This window comes from Pituophis catenifer, unplaced genomic scaffold (genome assembly GCF_029215685.1).
Source record: "Pituophis catenifer annectens isolate HBS135680 unplaced genomic scaffold, rPitCat1.0.hap2 SCAF_3, whole genome shotgun sequence".
In the NCBI taxonomy this organism is placed as follows: Eukaryota; Metazoa; Chordata; class Lepidosauria; order Squamata; family Colubridae; genus Pituophis; species Pituophis catenifer.
The window spans coordinates 44,287,614-44,304,622 of record NW_027256883.1 but is presented as its reverse complement, the minus strand read 5'-3'; the positions used below and the strand labels follow the sequence as shown (position 1 = coordinate 44,304,622).

The 17,009-nt window shown below is 36.3% G+C and overlaps 1 protein-coding gene across 1 annotated transcript in view; it reads left to right on the top strand.

Moving 5' to 3' along the window:
- Positions 1-17,009, top strand: part of SPIDR (scaffold protein involved in DNA repair) — a 168,534-nt gene that overhangs the window by 149,589 nt on the left and 1,936 nt on the right. Inside the window, exons 16-17 of the mRNA XM_070942313.1 lie at positions 6,382-6,534; positions 8,771-8,864. Coding sequence (XP_070798414.1) covers positions 6,382-6,534; positions 8,771-8,864 — 247 coding nt within the window. The remainder of the gene's footprint in view (positions 1-6,381; positions 6,535-8,770; positions 8,865-17,009) is intronic.

Sequence of the window (17,009 nt, the reverse complement as noted above, 5' to 3'; positions counted from 1 at the left end):
CCTGATATCTGTTGCGAGACAAATTCTGCCAAGCATGGTACTTGCAGGAAATTCCTGGCTCATCTTAACTGACAACTTTCTTAGTTTGATATATCCTAACTTTCTCCTTCAAAGGATATAGCGCAAGAAGATAAGGCATATTTGATCAGATATCAACAAATACAGAATGCTTTGTTGATGAAATTGAAACATGAGAACATTGGGAGAAAGTGAGCTGGCATTTTTTTATTTTAAGGAAAATAAAACATGATACTGAGATAGAATCTCAAATACTAAAAGTTGGAATGCCCTGAGGTTAATAAAGAATGCTAAGAACAGTAAAAAATATGTATACATCTTCAAAATAAAAACAAAAAATGAATTTTACACATTCTTCATTTACTACATTTACTACAACAAAATTTGTATAACAAGTACAAAAAAAGAGTCTATGAACTCTTATTTGGATCAATTTTTTAACTGAAAAGTTTATCCCATAGCAATAAATTATGCAGAGCAGAATTAAGGGCAGAATTGTAATTTGGAATTGATGAAAGCATGATTAGACAATATTATTTTAGTCTTAATGAATTTAAATCTCTAGGGTTGGATGATTTGACTAACAGTTTCACCAAGTGCTTACATTATTTTTGAGACATCCTGGACAATGTATAAAATACAAGATGCTTGTAGGAAAGAAAATGTCTCTGTTCAAAAGGATAAGTGGAGGAGGACCCAGAAAACTACAGACCAATCAGTCTGAGATTCATAGAGCAGATGATAAACAAGTAGATCTGTAAGCACCTTGAAATGAATGTAGTAATTACCAAATAACAGTATTATTTTTAAAAAATAATTTTTCATTGGGAAACTTTCTTAATGGAGAGTGGGATTAATATGGACATAATACATCCTGGTTTCAGTAAAATATTTGATAAAATACCCTAACATACAATCATCTCGGAGATCGCAAGAACTCCACAGTAATATTTTGATTTTATTTTATTTTGTGTCACACACACTTGTGGCCATCACACTTAAAAAGTATTCAGAGAAACTGAAATAGGTAGAAAGGGTAGTGAAGATGATCAAAGAACTGGAAACTAAGTTTACTGAAGACAGTGAAGAAACTGGGAATGTTTAACCTTGAAAAGAGAAGACTGAGAGAAACTAAAATAATATATTCAAGTACTTGAAATAATGTCAGACAAGATGATTTTGACTTGAATTCAGAGTCACAGGAAGGTAGATTCCAACTGAACGACAGGGGAAAAAATCCTAACACTAAGAAATGTTTGATGAGGGAACCAATTTGTAGGTGGACTCCACTTAATGTTTTCAAACAGGTTTAAACCAAAATATCATTAGGCTACTTTCAAAATGTTGCCAAGAAAACTGCAGGGATTTGTCACAGGAGTCAAGACCGATTTGAAAGTACAAAGTTCATTTATTGTAAAATACATGCATCTGTATATCTTCTAAAGGCTGAAAAATTGGAAGTTAAATGCAGTTCCTGAGGAAGTGTGTTATTTGGCCTGGAAACAACAAAAGAGAATACCCTCATTCAGATATTTGAAAGATGGGTCTCTAACATATATTAATAATTGGACAGTTTTATCAGAAATGATAGTCATTTAGGCATTGAGATATTACATTACATTATGTTATTAAATATATTGTCAATATATTGTGTCCAGTCAATAATTGTCAGGAAGTACATTCAGTGCAAGCATGATATGATCCCTGCTTACCTTCTCCAGTTTAAACCAATAGCAACTTCCAAATACATATTAAAGATAATTCTATGAAGAATCTGTTATAACGGTTCGGATAGGATGTAAATAAGGTGTGAATAAGCACTGTTAAATATGACAAGGTCATAATAGTATCCTAAAGTTCATAATAAAAGTTCATAACAGTATCCTAAGCTTAATTGTGCAAATGTTTTCTTTGTGAACTAAGAGAATAAACAGTTGCCAAGATTTTGTCCCTGTGACATGCTCCAACATTGAAATCCAGGTTGAGACAAATCTGATCAATTTTGTTCATAAAGGAGGATGCACATTTTTTATAGCAAGTTCCTTTCTTCTTTGTTCTTGATGAAGATGCTGCAACTGTCTTATGAAGATACAGTAAAAGCATAAAAGAATGCTTCTATGCTGCCTTTCTACTATAGCGAGGGTCCAGCAGTCATGACAGGGTTAATACAGTGTTCCGGTACGAACTGAGTCTGCAATTTGTGAAGCTCTTCCCACTTCCTCTGGCTTCCCAGATTTCAGACTCAGTTATTCTGAACGGACTGTTTTTGGCTGAGCTGCCAAGTTTTGATTTTAAAAACAATTTGGCTTTACTTGTTCTACCATTGCCTTTCTCCTTTAAAGGTTGCAGAGCTCCAGGGATCTGGTTGAGCTCTGCTCATTCCAGCGAGAAGGGCTAATGCCTCATACTGCTGAAGACTGCTTTAGCAGTTGGGTGAGGATCTCCTGGCCTGTCTGGTTGAGATCCTCCCTTTCCAGCGAGAACGGCTCAGGTCGGAGCCCGCTGAAGACTGCTATTTTTGGCAGCAGGTCTGCCACCTGGCAGATCCTGAATCGGTGTCCCTGGGGGGGCTCCCTCCCACGCCTCGCAGCGGTGGCAATTTTCGATTGCTCCTTTAGCCGCAGAGACGCCGGAGCGCCGTGCAGAGGGCTTCAGAACAGCATACCAACAGCTGGTAAGCCTGTTCCATTTGGACTTGGAGTTGCTGGGATTGTGGACCTGGTGGAGAGTTTTGGCGGCCGCCATTTTGAGTGACATTGGGTGCCGGCCGCCATTTTGTTTGGCTTCTTTGTGCAGGCGGCCATTTTGTTTTTGCCTCATTGTGTCTGGGGCCATTTTATTTGCACCTGGGTGATGGCAGCCATTTTGTTTTGCCTCATTGTGTCGGTGGCCATTTTGGACAGTGTTTGAAGATTTTTTTTTTCTGCACATTTTAGTCCCAGATGTCTTCCAGGCCCTTTGCTCTTCCTTCTAAAAGGGCAGCAGCTACTCAGTTGTCATCTGATCCTTCTGGTCCCTCTGAACCGGGACTTTCAAAAAGGGGCAAAGTTTCATCTTCCAAAGCCCCTGCTACCCAGAAAGCTTCCAAAGCCAGCAAAAAAGCTGAGACCCAGAGGCATAAGTCCATTGAAAGAGCAATTGAAAAGGCTGTACGGGTGGCCATGAGACTGGAGTTTCCACAGTCCTCCCCCATTAATGTCCCACATTCCATAAAGCCCTGGAGTTGGTCCTTCCTAATTTCTGTCCCTCTCCATCTCATCACCTGAAACGGACATGGCATACTCTAGATGTCCGTAGGGCCCTTAGGATTTATTTTAAGAGAACCTCTTCCTTCAGGCGTTCGGACAGTCTATTTGTCTCCTTCCAACCGGCTACCCTGGGTCAGAGGGTTTCTTCCTCTATAGTGGGTCGTTGGCTCAGGGCTACCATTGCCTCGGCTTACAAGGCCCAATCCCTTTCTGTACCTGCACGCATCATGGCTCATTCTACCCATAGTGCGGACACTTCCGCCACCTGGGCTACCCAGTCCTCTTTGGAGGACATTTGCTGGGTTGCTACTTGGTCTTCGCCTTCCCCGTTCATCCGCCACTATAAGTTGGACATCTATGCTTCGGCGGAGGCGGCTATCGGCCACTGGGTGTTGCAGCAGGTTCTTGGAGGGGTAGCTTCTTCGGACCGGGCGGATCCCTCCCAATAGAGGGTTCTGCTTTGACATGTCCCTGTCATGACTGCTGGACCCTCACTATAGTAGAATGGACGTTGGCTTACCTGAATATCCTTTCTGCATAGCAGAGGATCCAGCAGTCATTCCTACCCTGTTTCTCCCGGTCCTCGGGCAGGGGCGGGGGTGTTTCTAATATTGTTTTTTCTCAGCTCAGCTTCACAGTCTGCAATATCTCCCTCGTCAGAAATCTGGGAAGCCAGAGGAAGTGGGAGGAGCTTCACAAATTGCAGACTCAGTTCGTACCGGAACACTGTATTAACCCTGTCAAGACTGCTGGACCCTCTGCTACGCAGAAAGGACGTTCAGGTAAACCAACGTCCATTTCCTCCATGCAGCAGAATAGGAATTCAAAGAATACTTCAGATGAGATAGAAAATTCCCTAAGTGGATTGAGGAAACTATCCAGTTTCATAAGGTTTCCGGATCAGGCCATTTTAACTAGTTCTACGCTCTTGCCAGGTGCTCCTGTCACATGCCAGGTTTGTACTTCCATTCATAATTAAATGCTGGATAATACATTTAACCAGCAACTAACCTAGCAATCAAAAGCAGAATTTATGATTATAGGACTTAACATCTCTTTCTTTGACATTTTTGGTTAAGCAGCAACCTGAAAAAGATGTGAGAAAGCAATCAATCTGCCCTTTCTTTATAATGGTCAAGCTGCCCTCTCCCGCAGGATCACCCGATAATTACTTTTTCATAGTTTTCATTACCATCCAGATTCTTCTCCAGATCTCTCCTAATACAAACATAAACATTGCACAATAAAAGGGAGTTTCTTCAGCCTCTAGACTCATTCCTTAGCCCCAAATTAAAAAGATATCTGACACTTGGACATTACAATACATTAAGAATAGAGAATCAAATCTTATTGGTGCACTTGGTGGAAGACAGCAAACTAAAGCACTGTTAAGTAACACCAGCTGCCTGCAATTACTGCAATTTCAAATCTCCCCTGGCTCAAGGTTGACTCAGCCTTTCATCCTTTCGAAGTAGGTAAAATGAGGACCCGGTTTGTGGGGGCAATAAGCTGACTTTGTATAAAAAAGAACACTGCTTAGAGGGGGGGGCGAAAGCCCTACTAAGCAGGTATATACAAAAGTATGAAGGCTATTGCTTAACGCATTGTAAGCCGTCCTGAGTCTCCGGAAAAGAGCAGCATATAAATCGAAGCATAGATAGATAGATAGATAGATAGATAGATAGATAGATAGATAGATAGATAGATAGATAGATAATAGATAAATAAATAAATAAATAAATAAATAAATAAATAAATAAATAAATAATAAATATTTTCTGTGATTTTTGCTGTGTTTTTAATTAAAGGATTTTTAGCACACTCACTCTTTCTTTACAAGTGGAAAAGCTTTGAAAGCAGCTTATTTACTAAATAAGATGACTTTCCTATATCTAGACCATCCCTACAACAGAAACTAGAGAGTGATGATGACTCGAAAGAAAGAAGGGACTAAATAATAAGAAAACATAGAGGCTATATTTTAGAATTACAGAGTTTTATAATGACAATGGAATGGAAACCAGTGGAACTATATTGTTAACAAAGTTGAAGAAGCAATCCTTTTCATGCTTTCCACTGCTTAATCTTTATTGATTTGATAGCATACCAGCATACTTCAAGTTGTTGCTGAGCACACTTGATATATAACAATTTAATGTGCACCAGTAAAACCAGTTTATTGTGCGTTACATATCCAGTCCAGTAGTATCAAATGGGAAGGAATTGTAGGGAATTATGCACCAGAATAAGTTTTATTGTTTATATTATAGCTGCTTATCTCACTTCTGGAATATGTTCATTATTGTTAACTCTAAGTTGTTTCTCTAAATACAATGGCCCAAGCCTAACTTTTATTTTAAATAATAAATCACACTTGTAGGTATTTCAATGAAGAGCTACTGGTTAAGACATCAGGCTAAAAACTAGGGGACTGCAAGTTTTAGTCCTACCTTTGGCACAAAGCCAACTGGGTGACCTTGAGCTACTCACTTTGTCTCAGCACTAGGAAAAAGGCAGTGGCAAAGCACTTCTGAAAAACCTTCCCAAGAAAACCACAGAGACTTGTCCAGGCAGTCTCCAAGAAGCGGACACCATTGAATGGAAGGGGAGGGAAAGTATCTGATAGAGTATCAATGCCAGTACTCTAGCTAACACTACTTGAGAAGAATAAAATTAAATTCTAATCATGTTCAGAATAAGCTAATCAGTACATATTTGGTCATTGTTGGCTATCAGATTTAAACCTCTGGCCTATTTGCACAAATCTCTTACCATGCCTCCAGAACTGAATCATCCAGGTGACACCCCCCTCTGGGCAAAGATTTGATTACCTTGTTCTGGGGAGCAAAGTGCAACATGTGAATAATTTTGGAATAACTCCCAATCCACCATTAAACGATAAAGAAAATTCAGCATGCAGCCAATTTCCTTTCTAAATAAAACCAGGTTAGTGGATGCTGGCAGACTATTAACAAGAATAAAGTACTCATTTGAATGAATCAGACTAAAACAAGCTTAATGAAATGCTTGCAGGAATTTGTCTTTATTGGCTTAGATAATTAACAGCCACTTTTTTCTTTGTTACTGTAACTTATCAAAATGTCTTTGTTGGCAGGTAAGATTATTTGCATTGAACGTACCGTTCTCTTGCTACAAAAGCCCCTTTTGTGTAGGGCTGCTGGTGCTGACATCACTGAACTGACTGGTCCTGTCAAACTAGATTATCTGGATTCTACTACTCAAATTAATTCTATTTGTACTGTAAGAGGTTTGTAACTATATTTTTTGTTATTTAAAATCTTAATGCTAACTGTTCTTTTGCCTGTTTTCCAAAAGTGTATGACAAATTATATTCCTTGTTTCTTGTTTCTTTAATTAATAATTTCCATTTGAAAAAGTTATAGTTGACACCTCTGGTGCAGTAGTAGATTATTAAAATGGCAATGATACTTTTAATAATAGTTATTCTGTTGGCATTTTATGGGTGCCAGTATATTGGATAGTGACCTCACAAATGATCCTGTACTGCAGAGTCTGGGGCTTGGGTAACTCCATTTATATAATGGGATGGTTGCAAGGATAAATTGGGAATGCCTATATGTACCGCCTTGAGAACCTGGGAAGAAAATTGGGACTTTGGCTTACATTTATTACTTTATCTGGTCTTTCAACATGATTGAAGGTTTTTTTTTAACTCATTGTAAAGCTTAAACTGTATATAAAAATAAAATATATACACATTGCTTTTCTCACAACCCTGAATTAATTACAAATTCCTGCACTGATGTCTAGTACAGCTAGTCCTTGACTTACAACTGTTCATTTAGCGATGGTTCAAAGTTACAACAGAGCTGAAAAAGTGATTTATGGCTGTTTTTCACACTTACAATGATTGCACCATCTCTATGGTAACATGATCAAAATTCAGATGTTCGACAATTGACTCATATTTATGAGGGTTGCAGTGTCCTGGGGTCATTTGCTCACCTTTTACTAAATTCTGACAAGCAAAGTCAATGGGGAAGTGAGATTCACTTAACAACTGTGTTATTGACTTAACAACTGCAGTGATTCATTTAACAACTGTGGCAAGAAACCTTCTAAAGTGAGAAAAAATTCATTTAACAAATGTCTTACTTAGCAAAAGAATTTTTGGTCAATTGTGGTCGTAAGTAAAAGGACTACCTGTGTATAGGATTATTGCCAGAAATTATTTTCCTAATAATTTCATTTATCAAAAGACAAGCATGTTACTCAACCCCTCAGGGCTTTCTGAGCAATTTGCCTTTGACGCTGTAGGATTAACAATTGTAATCCATTTATTTGCAGGTGTTTTAAGATTACTCATTTATATGTTTTGCTTGCAAACATTAATGTTTATTGCTCGGCTCAGCAAACTGCTATTGTTCTAAATCTTTTTACTAGCCTTCCCATAAAATACCCATCTTGCTTGATTTATAACACTAAACAACAATGCTTACTAGTGATCCAAATATCTGACTGACCTTCAGTTCTTTAATGTTTCTAGTCACGTATATGGCTTGGGAAAACATACTTAAATCTCAGTTACTTGGATATAAATAAAGAATAATTCCTGGTGTTAAACCAGTGTAAATGCTTTTTAAAAACTCTGTCATATCTGTTTTTCTTCTTCACTTTGGTTTTTTTCAGGTGAAAGTAATAGCTATCTTTAGTATCAGAACTTCATAAAATGAGATATGAAAATCCTTTTGTTCAAATGACTTCTCTAAAGGATGGGACAAATAGCAATAGAACTTAGACTTAAATACCACTTCATAATGCTTTACAGCTCACTCTAAGCAGTTTACAGAGTCAGCATATTACTCCCAACAATCTGGGTCCTCATTTTGCTGACCTTGGAAGGAAGGAAGCCAGTGAGCATCGAATTGCTGGCAGAATTAGCCTGCAATGCTGTATTCTAACCACTGTGCCACCACAGCTGATCAATTTATGGAATAAATTTAGGAAAGCGACCATTAACTAATTCCCTTTTCATCCATTTCAGAAAACTGTTTAATAGCTCTAGACAAGCCAGAATATTTAATCATCATTTAAATTTGGCTTCATGCCCTGGTATTGTTAATCAGAATTTTCTGGTTCAAAGGAGGTCTGGTTTGTTGACTTTTACCATTAAGACAGAAACTAAGGGAGGCAGTATTTGGTGACAAAAAAATATTAATTTCTTAGTTTATTAGATTGGCTATATAATCACTCAAACTTTGTGTTTGAAAACATTTCCTCTTTGATATGGAAAGAGAGAAATTAGAAATTAGAAAAATAATAAAACATAGTTACAGGTTTTTAATACATGAAAAGCAACTAGGATTGGATTACAATTAAATCTGAAATCAATGGAAATCTAAATATTGCTAATTATACTTCTAAAAAGAAGAAGAAAGGGTATTTCCAAACAGACATGATTGTTAAAGGCATTCAAAGTCAAAGTATACTAAATTTTGCAACTTATTTTACCTTTTATTCAGGTACTGTAGTTGGCATTAATGAGAGAACTGCTTTCTCTTGGCCTATATGTAACAGATGTGGCAATGAAAAAATAGATCAGCATCCACAAGACAAGTAAGAACATGTTGGATTAACTGGCATATTAATGATCCAGTAGGTCAGGGGTGTCAAACTCATGTCGTCACGTGACATATCACGACTTTTCCCCCTTCGCTAAAATGGGGGTGGGGGTGGTCAGCACATGACGCATTGGCCCCGCGAGTCTGAGACCCCTGCAGTAGGTATTCACATACAAAGTCTTACTTCAGTTGTTGAGGTTCATCACCAAAAGGTATACAGAAATGGAAAAGTTATGGAATAAAAAGTTTTCAATGTTATCTTGGGCAATTTGTATCATGGGCCTCTATCTATTTTTGGTCCAGATTTTAGAGCAACATTGTCTAATTTCATCCAGAGGTGGAAACTTATTATCAACAAAAAAATTAAATGACATATTTCATACATCAAATAATCTCTAATTTCTTTCTTCTAATTTCCTTTGACTTTATAGTGGTATTAGCATAAAATATCAATACAGGAAAGGAAGAACTGTGATTCTCAAAAAGTACAAAACTTTGGAAATCATGTAAATTGGCAAAGATTCAGGTTCAAGATTTATAGCCCTAGATAGACGTATCATCCAGGAATTTATCCAACTTCTTAAATCCATACAAGGTAGTTGTCATCATCTTGTCTTATATTAGTGATTTGAGAAGGAGGAGAACTTCATGCCATGCATACTCAACCATGTCCCTTTCATTTGTCTTCTTTCTAAGCTAAAGAGTCCAATTTTTTCTAGTTTTTTCTTGTAAGAAAAATGTTAGAGCCTTCTGTTCATTTGACTTATCTTCTTCCAAATCTTTTCCAGTTCTATCTTTTTACATATATGGCAACCAGATACATTGTAGATTTATATAGGAATGTTATATGGGCAGTCGTATTTCCAGTCTTTCTTAGTGAACCTAGCATGAAATTTGTCTTTTTCCCAGCTGCCATACACTGAGCTGATACCTTCATTAAATTACATTTGACCCAATATCTTTTTTCTAGTTGGTTATATGGGCAGCTCAGATCCCATTAGTATTTATATAAAATGGAGAGGGTGTATCTGTTTCAGTATATATCTGTTTACATTCATTTAAATTAAACTGCAGTTGCTATTTGTTTGATCATTTTTCCAGTTTAAAGAAATATAATTTTTAAAAAAGTTTAAAGAGAACCAGTTTGATGTAGAAATTAGGGTGCTGTCCTAAGAAATCAGGAGACAGTGAGTGCTAGCTTTGCCTCAGGTATGAAAGTTGGCTGCGTGACTTGTCTCAGCCCAACCTTTCTCGCAGGGTAGTTATTTTGGGAAAATAGGAGGAGGAAGGAGTATTATGTATATTCCCCACTTTAACTTCTTGTTCTAAGTTGCGAAGTTGTCTCTGACCCATCGCAGTCCCATGGACAACTTTCCTCCAGGTCTTCCTGTCCTCTACCATCTCCCGGAGACCATTTAAATTCACACCGACTGCTTCAGTGATTCCATCCAGCCACCTCATTCTCTGCCATCCCCTTCTTCTTTTGCCCTCAATCATTCCCAGCATTAGGTCTTCTCCAGTGAGTCCTTCCTTCTCATTAAGTGGCCAAAGTATTTCAGTTTCATCTTCAGGATCTGGCCTTCTAAAGAGCAGTCAGGTTTGATCTCCTCTAGGACTGACCAGTTTGATCGCTTTGCAGTCCAAGGGACTCACAGGAGTCTTCTCCAGCACCATAGTTCAAAGGCCTCAATTCTTTGGTGCTCAGCCTTCCTTATGGTCCAACTTTCACAGCCATACATTGCAACTGGGAAAACCATAGCCTTGAATATATACAGTTTTGTTGGCAGGGTGATGTCTCTGCTTTTTAGTATGCTGTCTAACTTTGCCATAGCTTTCCTCCCCAGGAGCAAGCATATTTTAATTTCTTAGCTGCCGTCCCTATCTGCAGTGATCTTGGAGCCCAGGAAAATAAAATCTGTCACTACCTCCATTTCTTCCCCATCTATTTGCCAGGAATTGAGAGGGCCGGATGCCATGATCTTAGTTTTCTTAATGTTGAGTTCTAAGCCAACTTTTGTATTCTCCTTCTTCACCTGCATCAGAAGACTCTTTAGTTCCTCTTCCCTTTCTGCCATTAGAGTGGTATCATCTGCATATCTGAGGTTGTTGATATTTGTCCCGGCAATCTTAATTCCAATTTGTGATTCATCTAGCCCCGCCTTTCTCATGATGTGCTCTGCATATAAGTTAAATAGGCAGGGCAACAGTATACAACTTTTGCCAAACTCCTTTTTCCATTTTGAACCAATCAGTGGCTCCGTGTCCAGTTCTCACTGTTGCTTCTTGACCCGCATATAGGTTTCTCAAGAGACAAATAAGATGGTCTGGTACTCCCATCTCTTTGAGAACTTGCCACAATTTGTTGTGATCCACACAATCAAAGTCTTTAATATAGTCAATAAAGCAGAAGTAACTTACTTTAACTTACTTATAAAGTAATAAAAGTGGCATAAAAATCTTAAAAATGAAAAAATAAAAATCATTCTTCAGCAGTTCACAGTCATTTTGAACAGCTTGGTATCATCCATAAAATTGATCAGATCACTGCTTACTTATCCCTAAGTCAACATCATTTATCAACAAGTTGGAAAAAACCTAATTATCAATTCTTGAGGGATGCCAATTCTTACTTCTTCCATTGAGAAAATTATGCATTTATTTCAACTCTTAGTTTTCTGTTTTGTTTAACCATTTAGCAATTCATAAAAATGGTCCTCTATCCCATTACATTTCCTCAAAATCCTTTGATGAGGAGTCTTGTATTCTTTACAGTTTCAAACAGACTGACAATGTCAGCAGAACACCTCTATCCTTATACCCGTTGACACGCTGAAAAACCTCTAGAAAGATTGGTGAAAAAAAGATATACTTTTTTCACTGCAAAAAACATACTTATTTTTCTTCAGCAAAGCTTGTTCCTCATTGCTCTTAATGTGGAATGAGAGCAATTGTACTTATCACTCACCAGTTTCATAAGAACTGATGTTAAACTGACTAGTCTATAATATCCTCATTTTGTCAGCTCTCTTTTTAAAAAAGTAAAGTTGCATGCACTGTTGCTGATTCTTCTGGAGCCTAGCCCAATTTGAAGGATATTTTTCTTTGCAAATGTGAAGAAATGTCAAATTTGAATTGCTTAATGATTCTTGGAGGATGCCATTAGGACCCACATGTCAAGATACCCTAGAATTCTTATAATTAAATCTTACTTGTTCATTCTACAAATCAGCATTGAAACAAGAGTACAAGATAGCATCCAAGAACAGTAAGAGATTCTCTATATTGCCATAACTAGAGTTATTATTAAAATAACATTGCAATTGTACATCCGATAAAAATGCAATTCATCTGTGAATTTAGTATTCAAATTTTGTCAGTGACTTTTTCAAGAAGAGTAATTGACTATAGCATAGTGCATCAATTGTCCAATGATAAATTATTTATTAATTTTTAATTTAGCAGCTAAGAGTAAATAGTACAGTAAGTACCCTTTTTAAATGTAAAGTTACCACTCTCAAAAGAATTTAATATATGTAAACCTAATTTTGATATGCAATCTATGTTTTTATTTATTATTCTGACTTCTTCAAATACTTTCTTCCTAGAATATCTTCATTTGTTACCTTAATTTGTTTATGTTATTCTGATTTCTTCCCAGAAAAGTAAAAGAAACTATTGGGTATCTGTTCTTCATCTAGATATTGGCATCTGCCCTATTCTAAATTTTATGCTAGGCTTTTCCTCAGAGATAAATTTAAAAGCTGCTGTGCCATCTTTTTTGATGTCATGTGACAACTCCTCTCTCATACAGATCTAGCTTTTTCCAAAAAGTTGCCTGATAATCAGTAAATCCAAATCTCTTGCATGAGCTTGACCAAATGTGGAGACCACTGTGCTCTGTCTTTATGTCTTGATTTTCTGTGTGGAAGAAATAATATTTCTCACAATACTATCTTGGCAGACCTGGACTTTACTCATCTACCTAGCATCTTAAATTAGTTCCAGGGCAATTAATTTAGTTTTTTAATGTTGTTAATGCAAATGTAGACTATGACTACTACTTTTACCCCAATATTATCCACGTGCATGACAAACCCAACTCAGAGGGCCTTCTCTGTGGGGGCACCTACTATCTGGAACGAGCTCCCCCCGGAGATACGGAGGATCCCGGATCTGCGCACCTTCCGCCGTGCTTTGAAGACACTCCTATTCCAGCAGGCCGGCCTGGCCTAATTTTCTCCCCTTCTTTTAAATTTTTAAATTGAAATTTTAATTTGTTTTAAATTATTGGGAATTTTAATTGTCTTGGGCAAAATTATTTAATTTGGTTTTAATTATGTTTTTTAACTTTTGTATTTATCTGTTTTATTTTGTGCCTGTTCACCGCCCTGAGTCCTTCGGGAGTAGGGCGGTATACAAATTTAATTAAATGATAAAAATGATAACTCATCTCACCCACAATCAAAAGTCTTCTTATTATCATAGATAATAATTGGGCTCATTGTCTACAGAAAATATATTATGCCATCCTTAACACTTGTTCTCCCTGACCATAAGGGAGCTGTCATTCTGGGAGTAGGACAAAGCTGTCATATCCCAGGAAGTTTCATCCACATAGTTTCATGACTGTCTAATAACTGCAATAGTTTCAAGAAAACAGATTAGCTTCATGAGAGCCAGGAATGCAGGAATGAATCATGACTTGTGCTTAGCTGGCTAGTACTTATACATTTAACTGTCTGTGGAATAAACTGCAAAATACCTTCTACCTTGGCTTTCTATCTTCATCCTACTTACTGTTAATAACTTGGATTCTTTTTCTTTTAACAATTGTTTTATACTATGTTACACTTTTACAGAGTCTGTACCCCTGTTTTCCTCATGTTATTTCTAAATTCATCTTGCTACTTAGCTTTGAAAGTGGAAGGTCAGTATGTGCTTCATCCCCCTTTTAATTTTGTTATAAAATTTTCCCATTCCTATTAACTTGTTCTGCTTCTGAGCTCCAAGTATTTCTCCTCTTTGGAAAGACTTTTGGCTGGGACTTCCTATTGGCTAAGGAACGCTACAAAAAGCCAATAGCCAATCTCTTGATCAGTGATTTAGCTGTAATCCCCTCCCCTCAGTCCATGTGCTCAGGGTGCAAGTAAACACATACCCAGCCAGCAAGGGGGAGGGGGGATCAATCTCACTCAATTAATAAAGATCCTTCCTTACAAATAGTTGATCAGTTCTCCAAATTCACTAGCTTCCTTACAAAACTGTTTTGTCCTGGTGATGAACTCCCAACTTGGAAGGGTTATAAAATCATAAAGAGTGCAAAGAAAGTAAATATAAAGTATATTATATTATATCTCCAGCATTTATTTTTCTTAGTCATTCAGTAAAGTTGATTATAATTATAGTAATAGTAATTACAATAGTAGAAACATTCTTAATTCCTGGGCACTTATATAGAACATAAGACATACAAGTGTCTGAGTATTTGTGCCAATATCATGTGCTACACCTGATAAGAATAGTTCTAACTTCATTAAGTCTTGCAAAAAAGAAGTATTTTAAAGAGAAACCAAAAATGTCTACTTCATGAAACTATAATGTGTCATCACAGAATGTCTCTTTAAAAATTACAGTGATTTAGAAAACAGGTTTTGTGAATGGTTCTTGATAGTCACAGAATAGAGATTCAGACTTGAATCTTATTGGGAGCAAGATGTCTCATAATTTTTTAGTTGCAGTCTATTCTCCTTGGCACCACAGTGAAAGCGATGGAGGCAGATTCTAAGATACTTTGCCTTTCAGCTGTTCCATTTCAATTGGTCAATACTAGAATTACTATGTAATTATGATTATGTACTATTAAGTCAGTCAATCCAATGATAGTTACATAATCATGTAATTAATCATATGTAATTATGATTATGTACTAAGTCTTAGTAACCTCACAGGTTTTTTCTCAAGAAGCCTTCCCTCAACCGGTCCTATTATTTTCCAGCATAGCACCCACTGCTAATTGAGTCCATCCACCTTGTTATTGATCATCCAATTTTCTCTTCTACCTTCCCAGTATTATGGACTTCTATAAATGTTTACATAATGTACCCAAATATAATAATTAGAGCTGGATCATTTGTGCCATGATGAAAAGCCTTGATTTGTTTTATGATCCATTTGTGTGTTCTTTGGTTATCTGTGATATTGTCAGGACTCTTCTCTAACACTAGCATTCAATGTATCAATACTCTTTTATTCTACTTCTTGACAGTACAACTTTTATTTACATAAGACTATCACAAGAAAACTAGATACAGCCATATCATATAAGTGTCTAATTCTAAGACTAGTTGATGTATTTATTGTCATTATTTTTTTACTATGCTCCATGATTTTAATTTTAAATTTTCAGCTATCAACATAGTATCATCAGAACAGTAAGAATATTCCTATTGCTCATCATCTTTCAATCCAGCTTCCCTTAATACATATTTAGCATAAGGGAAGAGTATACAACCTTATGTCACTCCTTTCCTGAACAGAAATCAGTCTGTTTCACCATGTTCCATCCAAACTGTGGCTTCGTGATCTTGTAAAGGTTTCTCATGAGGACTATAAGATATTCTTGGGTTACCATTTTCCTAAGCACATCCCACAGTTGACAAGTTTGACATAACTGAAATATTTCTATAATACGTAAAGCATGTATTGACTTCTTTTTGGTATTGTTTTCCTTTTTCAATTATTCAGCGTGAATCAGCACTAATGTCTCTTGTCCCTCAGCCTTTCCATGTAAAGCTCTAATCAATATTAGATAACTCTTAAAAGTTTATAGATTCTTTTTTAATTGTTTGCCAACTTTATATAGATACTTTATTAATTCCTGTAGTCTTCCAATTTGATAATGATTGGAGTGCTGATATAACTTCATCTTCTAATACTAGAGGTTTTTGTAAGCAGGAAATATATCCTAAGTATATCTTAAGTATATCCTATACAAAGTATTACGGATGTTCACATCTCTACTGAATTACAGTATATTCCTTCCATCTTTGCTCAATGTTCTTGGAATCAGTTACTACTGTCCATTTGTATTTTTTCAGCAAATTTGGAACTTTCATTGGATTTGGAGCTTTTTTAAAGAAGACTTTCCTTGTTTTCCATGTTTCTTTCCATCTTCATCTTTTTATTTCTTAGGCCATTACATTTAATATTTTTAATATTTTACTCTAATTTAATTTCCAACATTGGCATGCCAATCTCCAACCACAAACAACTTGCTAAAATATTCTGTTAATTTCAAATTGAATTTGACCATAAACCTTACCAACCTCCTCTTCTTCTGCATGAGTGCTTAGAATATAACATCGATAACCATCATATTAAAAAACCTCTTCACAAAGTCTAATAGGTATTATTGCAAAATTGATTGTATTATATCCAAGTAGTATCTTTGCTATAGCCTTCATGACAATGAAAGCAATGCTGTTCTTTCCTTGGTTTTGATGTCCTGAGTTACAGTAAAAAAATTACTGTATATCTTGTAAGAATATGATGTCTCAGTTTGGTTTTCTTCTCCTAATTCCTTTTTCCTTTTCCTTTTTGTCTCTTAATTCAGAAATCAACAGGTTTTTTTTCCAATGAAAGACACATTAGCTCCTAAAGAAAGAAGAGACTTGCAAGATTTTGGCACTTCCATTGAGGTCTTGTCATAATTATGAGATTCTCACTTTCACTAACTTTTAAAATTGCACTTAAATTTTAATGTCAGGATACTATGGACACTTTTCATACTGTAGGCTGGTGCATAGTGATGGTTTATTGTATTGATCATATAGAAACTGTACTGGGAATTTTTTAAAGCCAAAGAATAGGATAATCTTTTAAAAATAAGCTAGCACAAACTTTCTAAATGTATAATTGATTGTTAATAAGTATAAAGCAGGGGATTAGCAGAGCAGGATCGGTAGTATTGTGTATTTTACTGTTTTCGCATCTTTTAATTCTGCCAGATGTACATTATATGCTCCTTTCCAAGCCAGGTTTTTTTAAAAAATCTTCTTGCAATCTTTTGAACAGTTTTCAGAAATGGTTAAAGTGATTGTCATTTTACCAAAACAACTGATAAGTTGTAAAAGGTTAACAT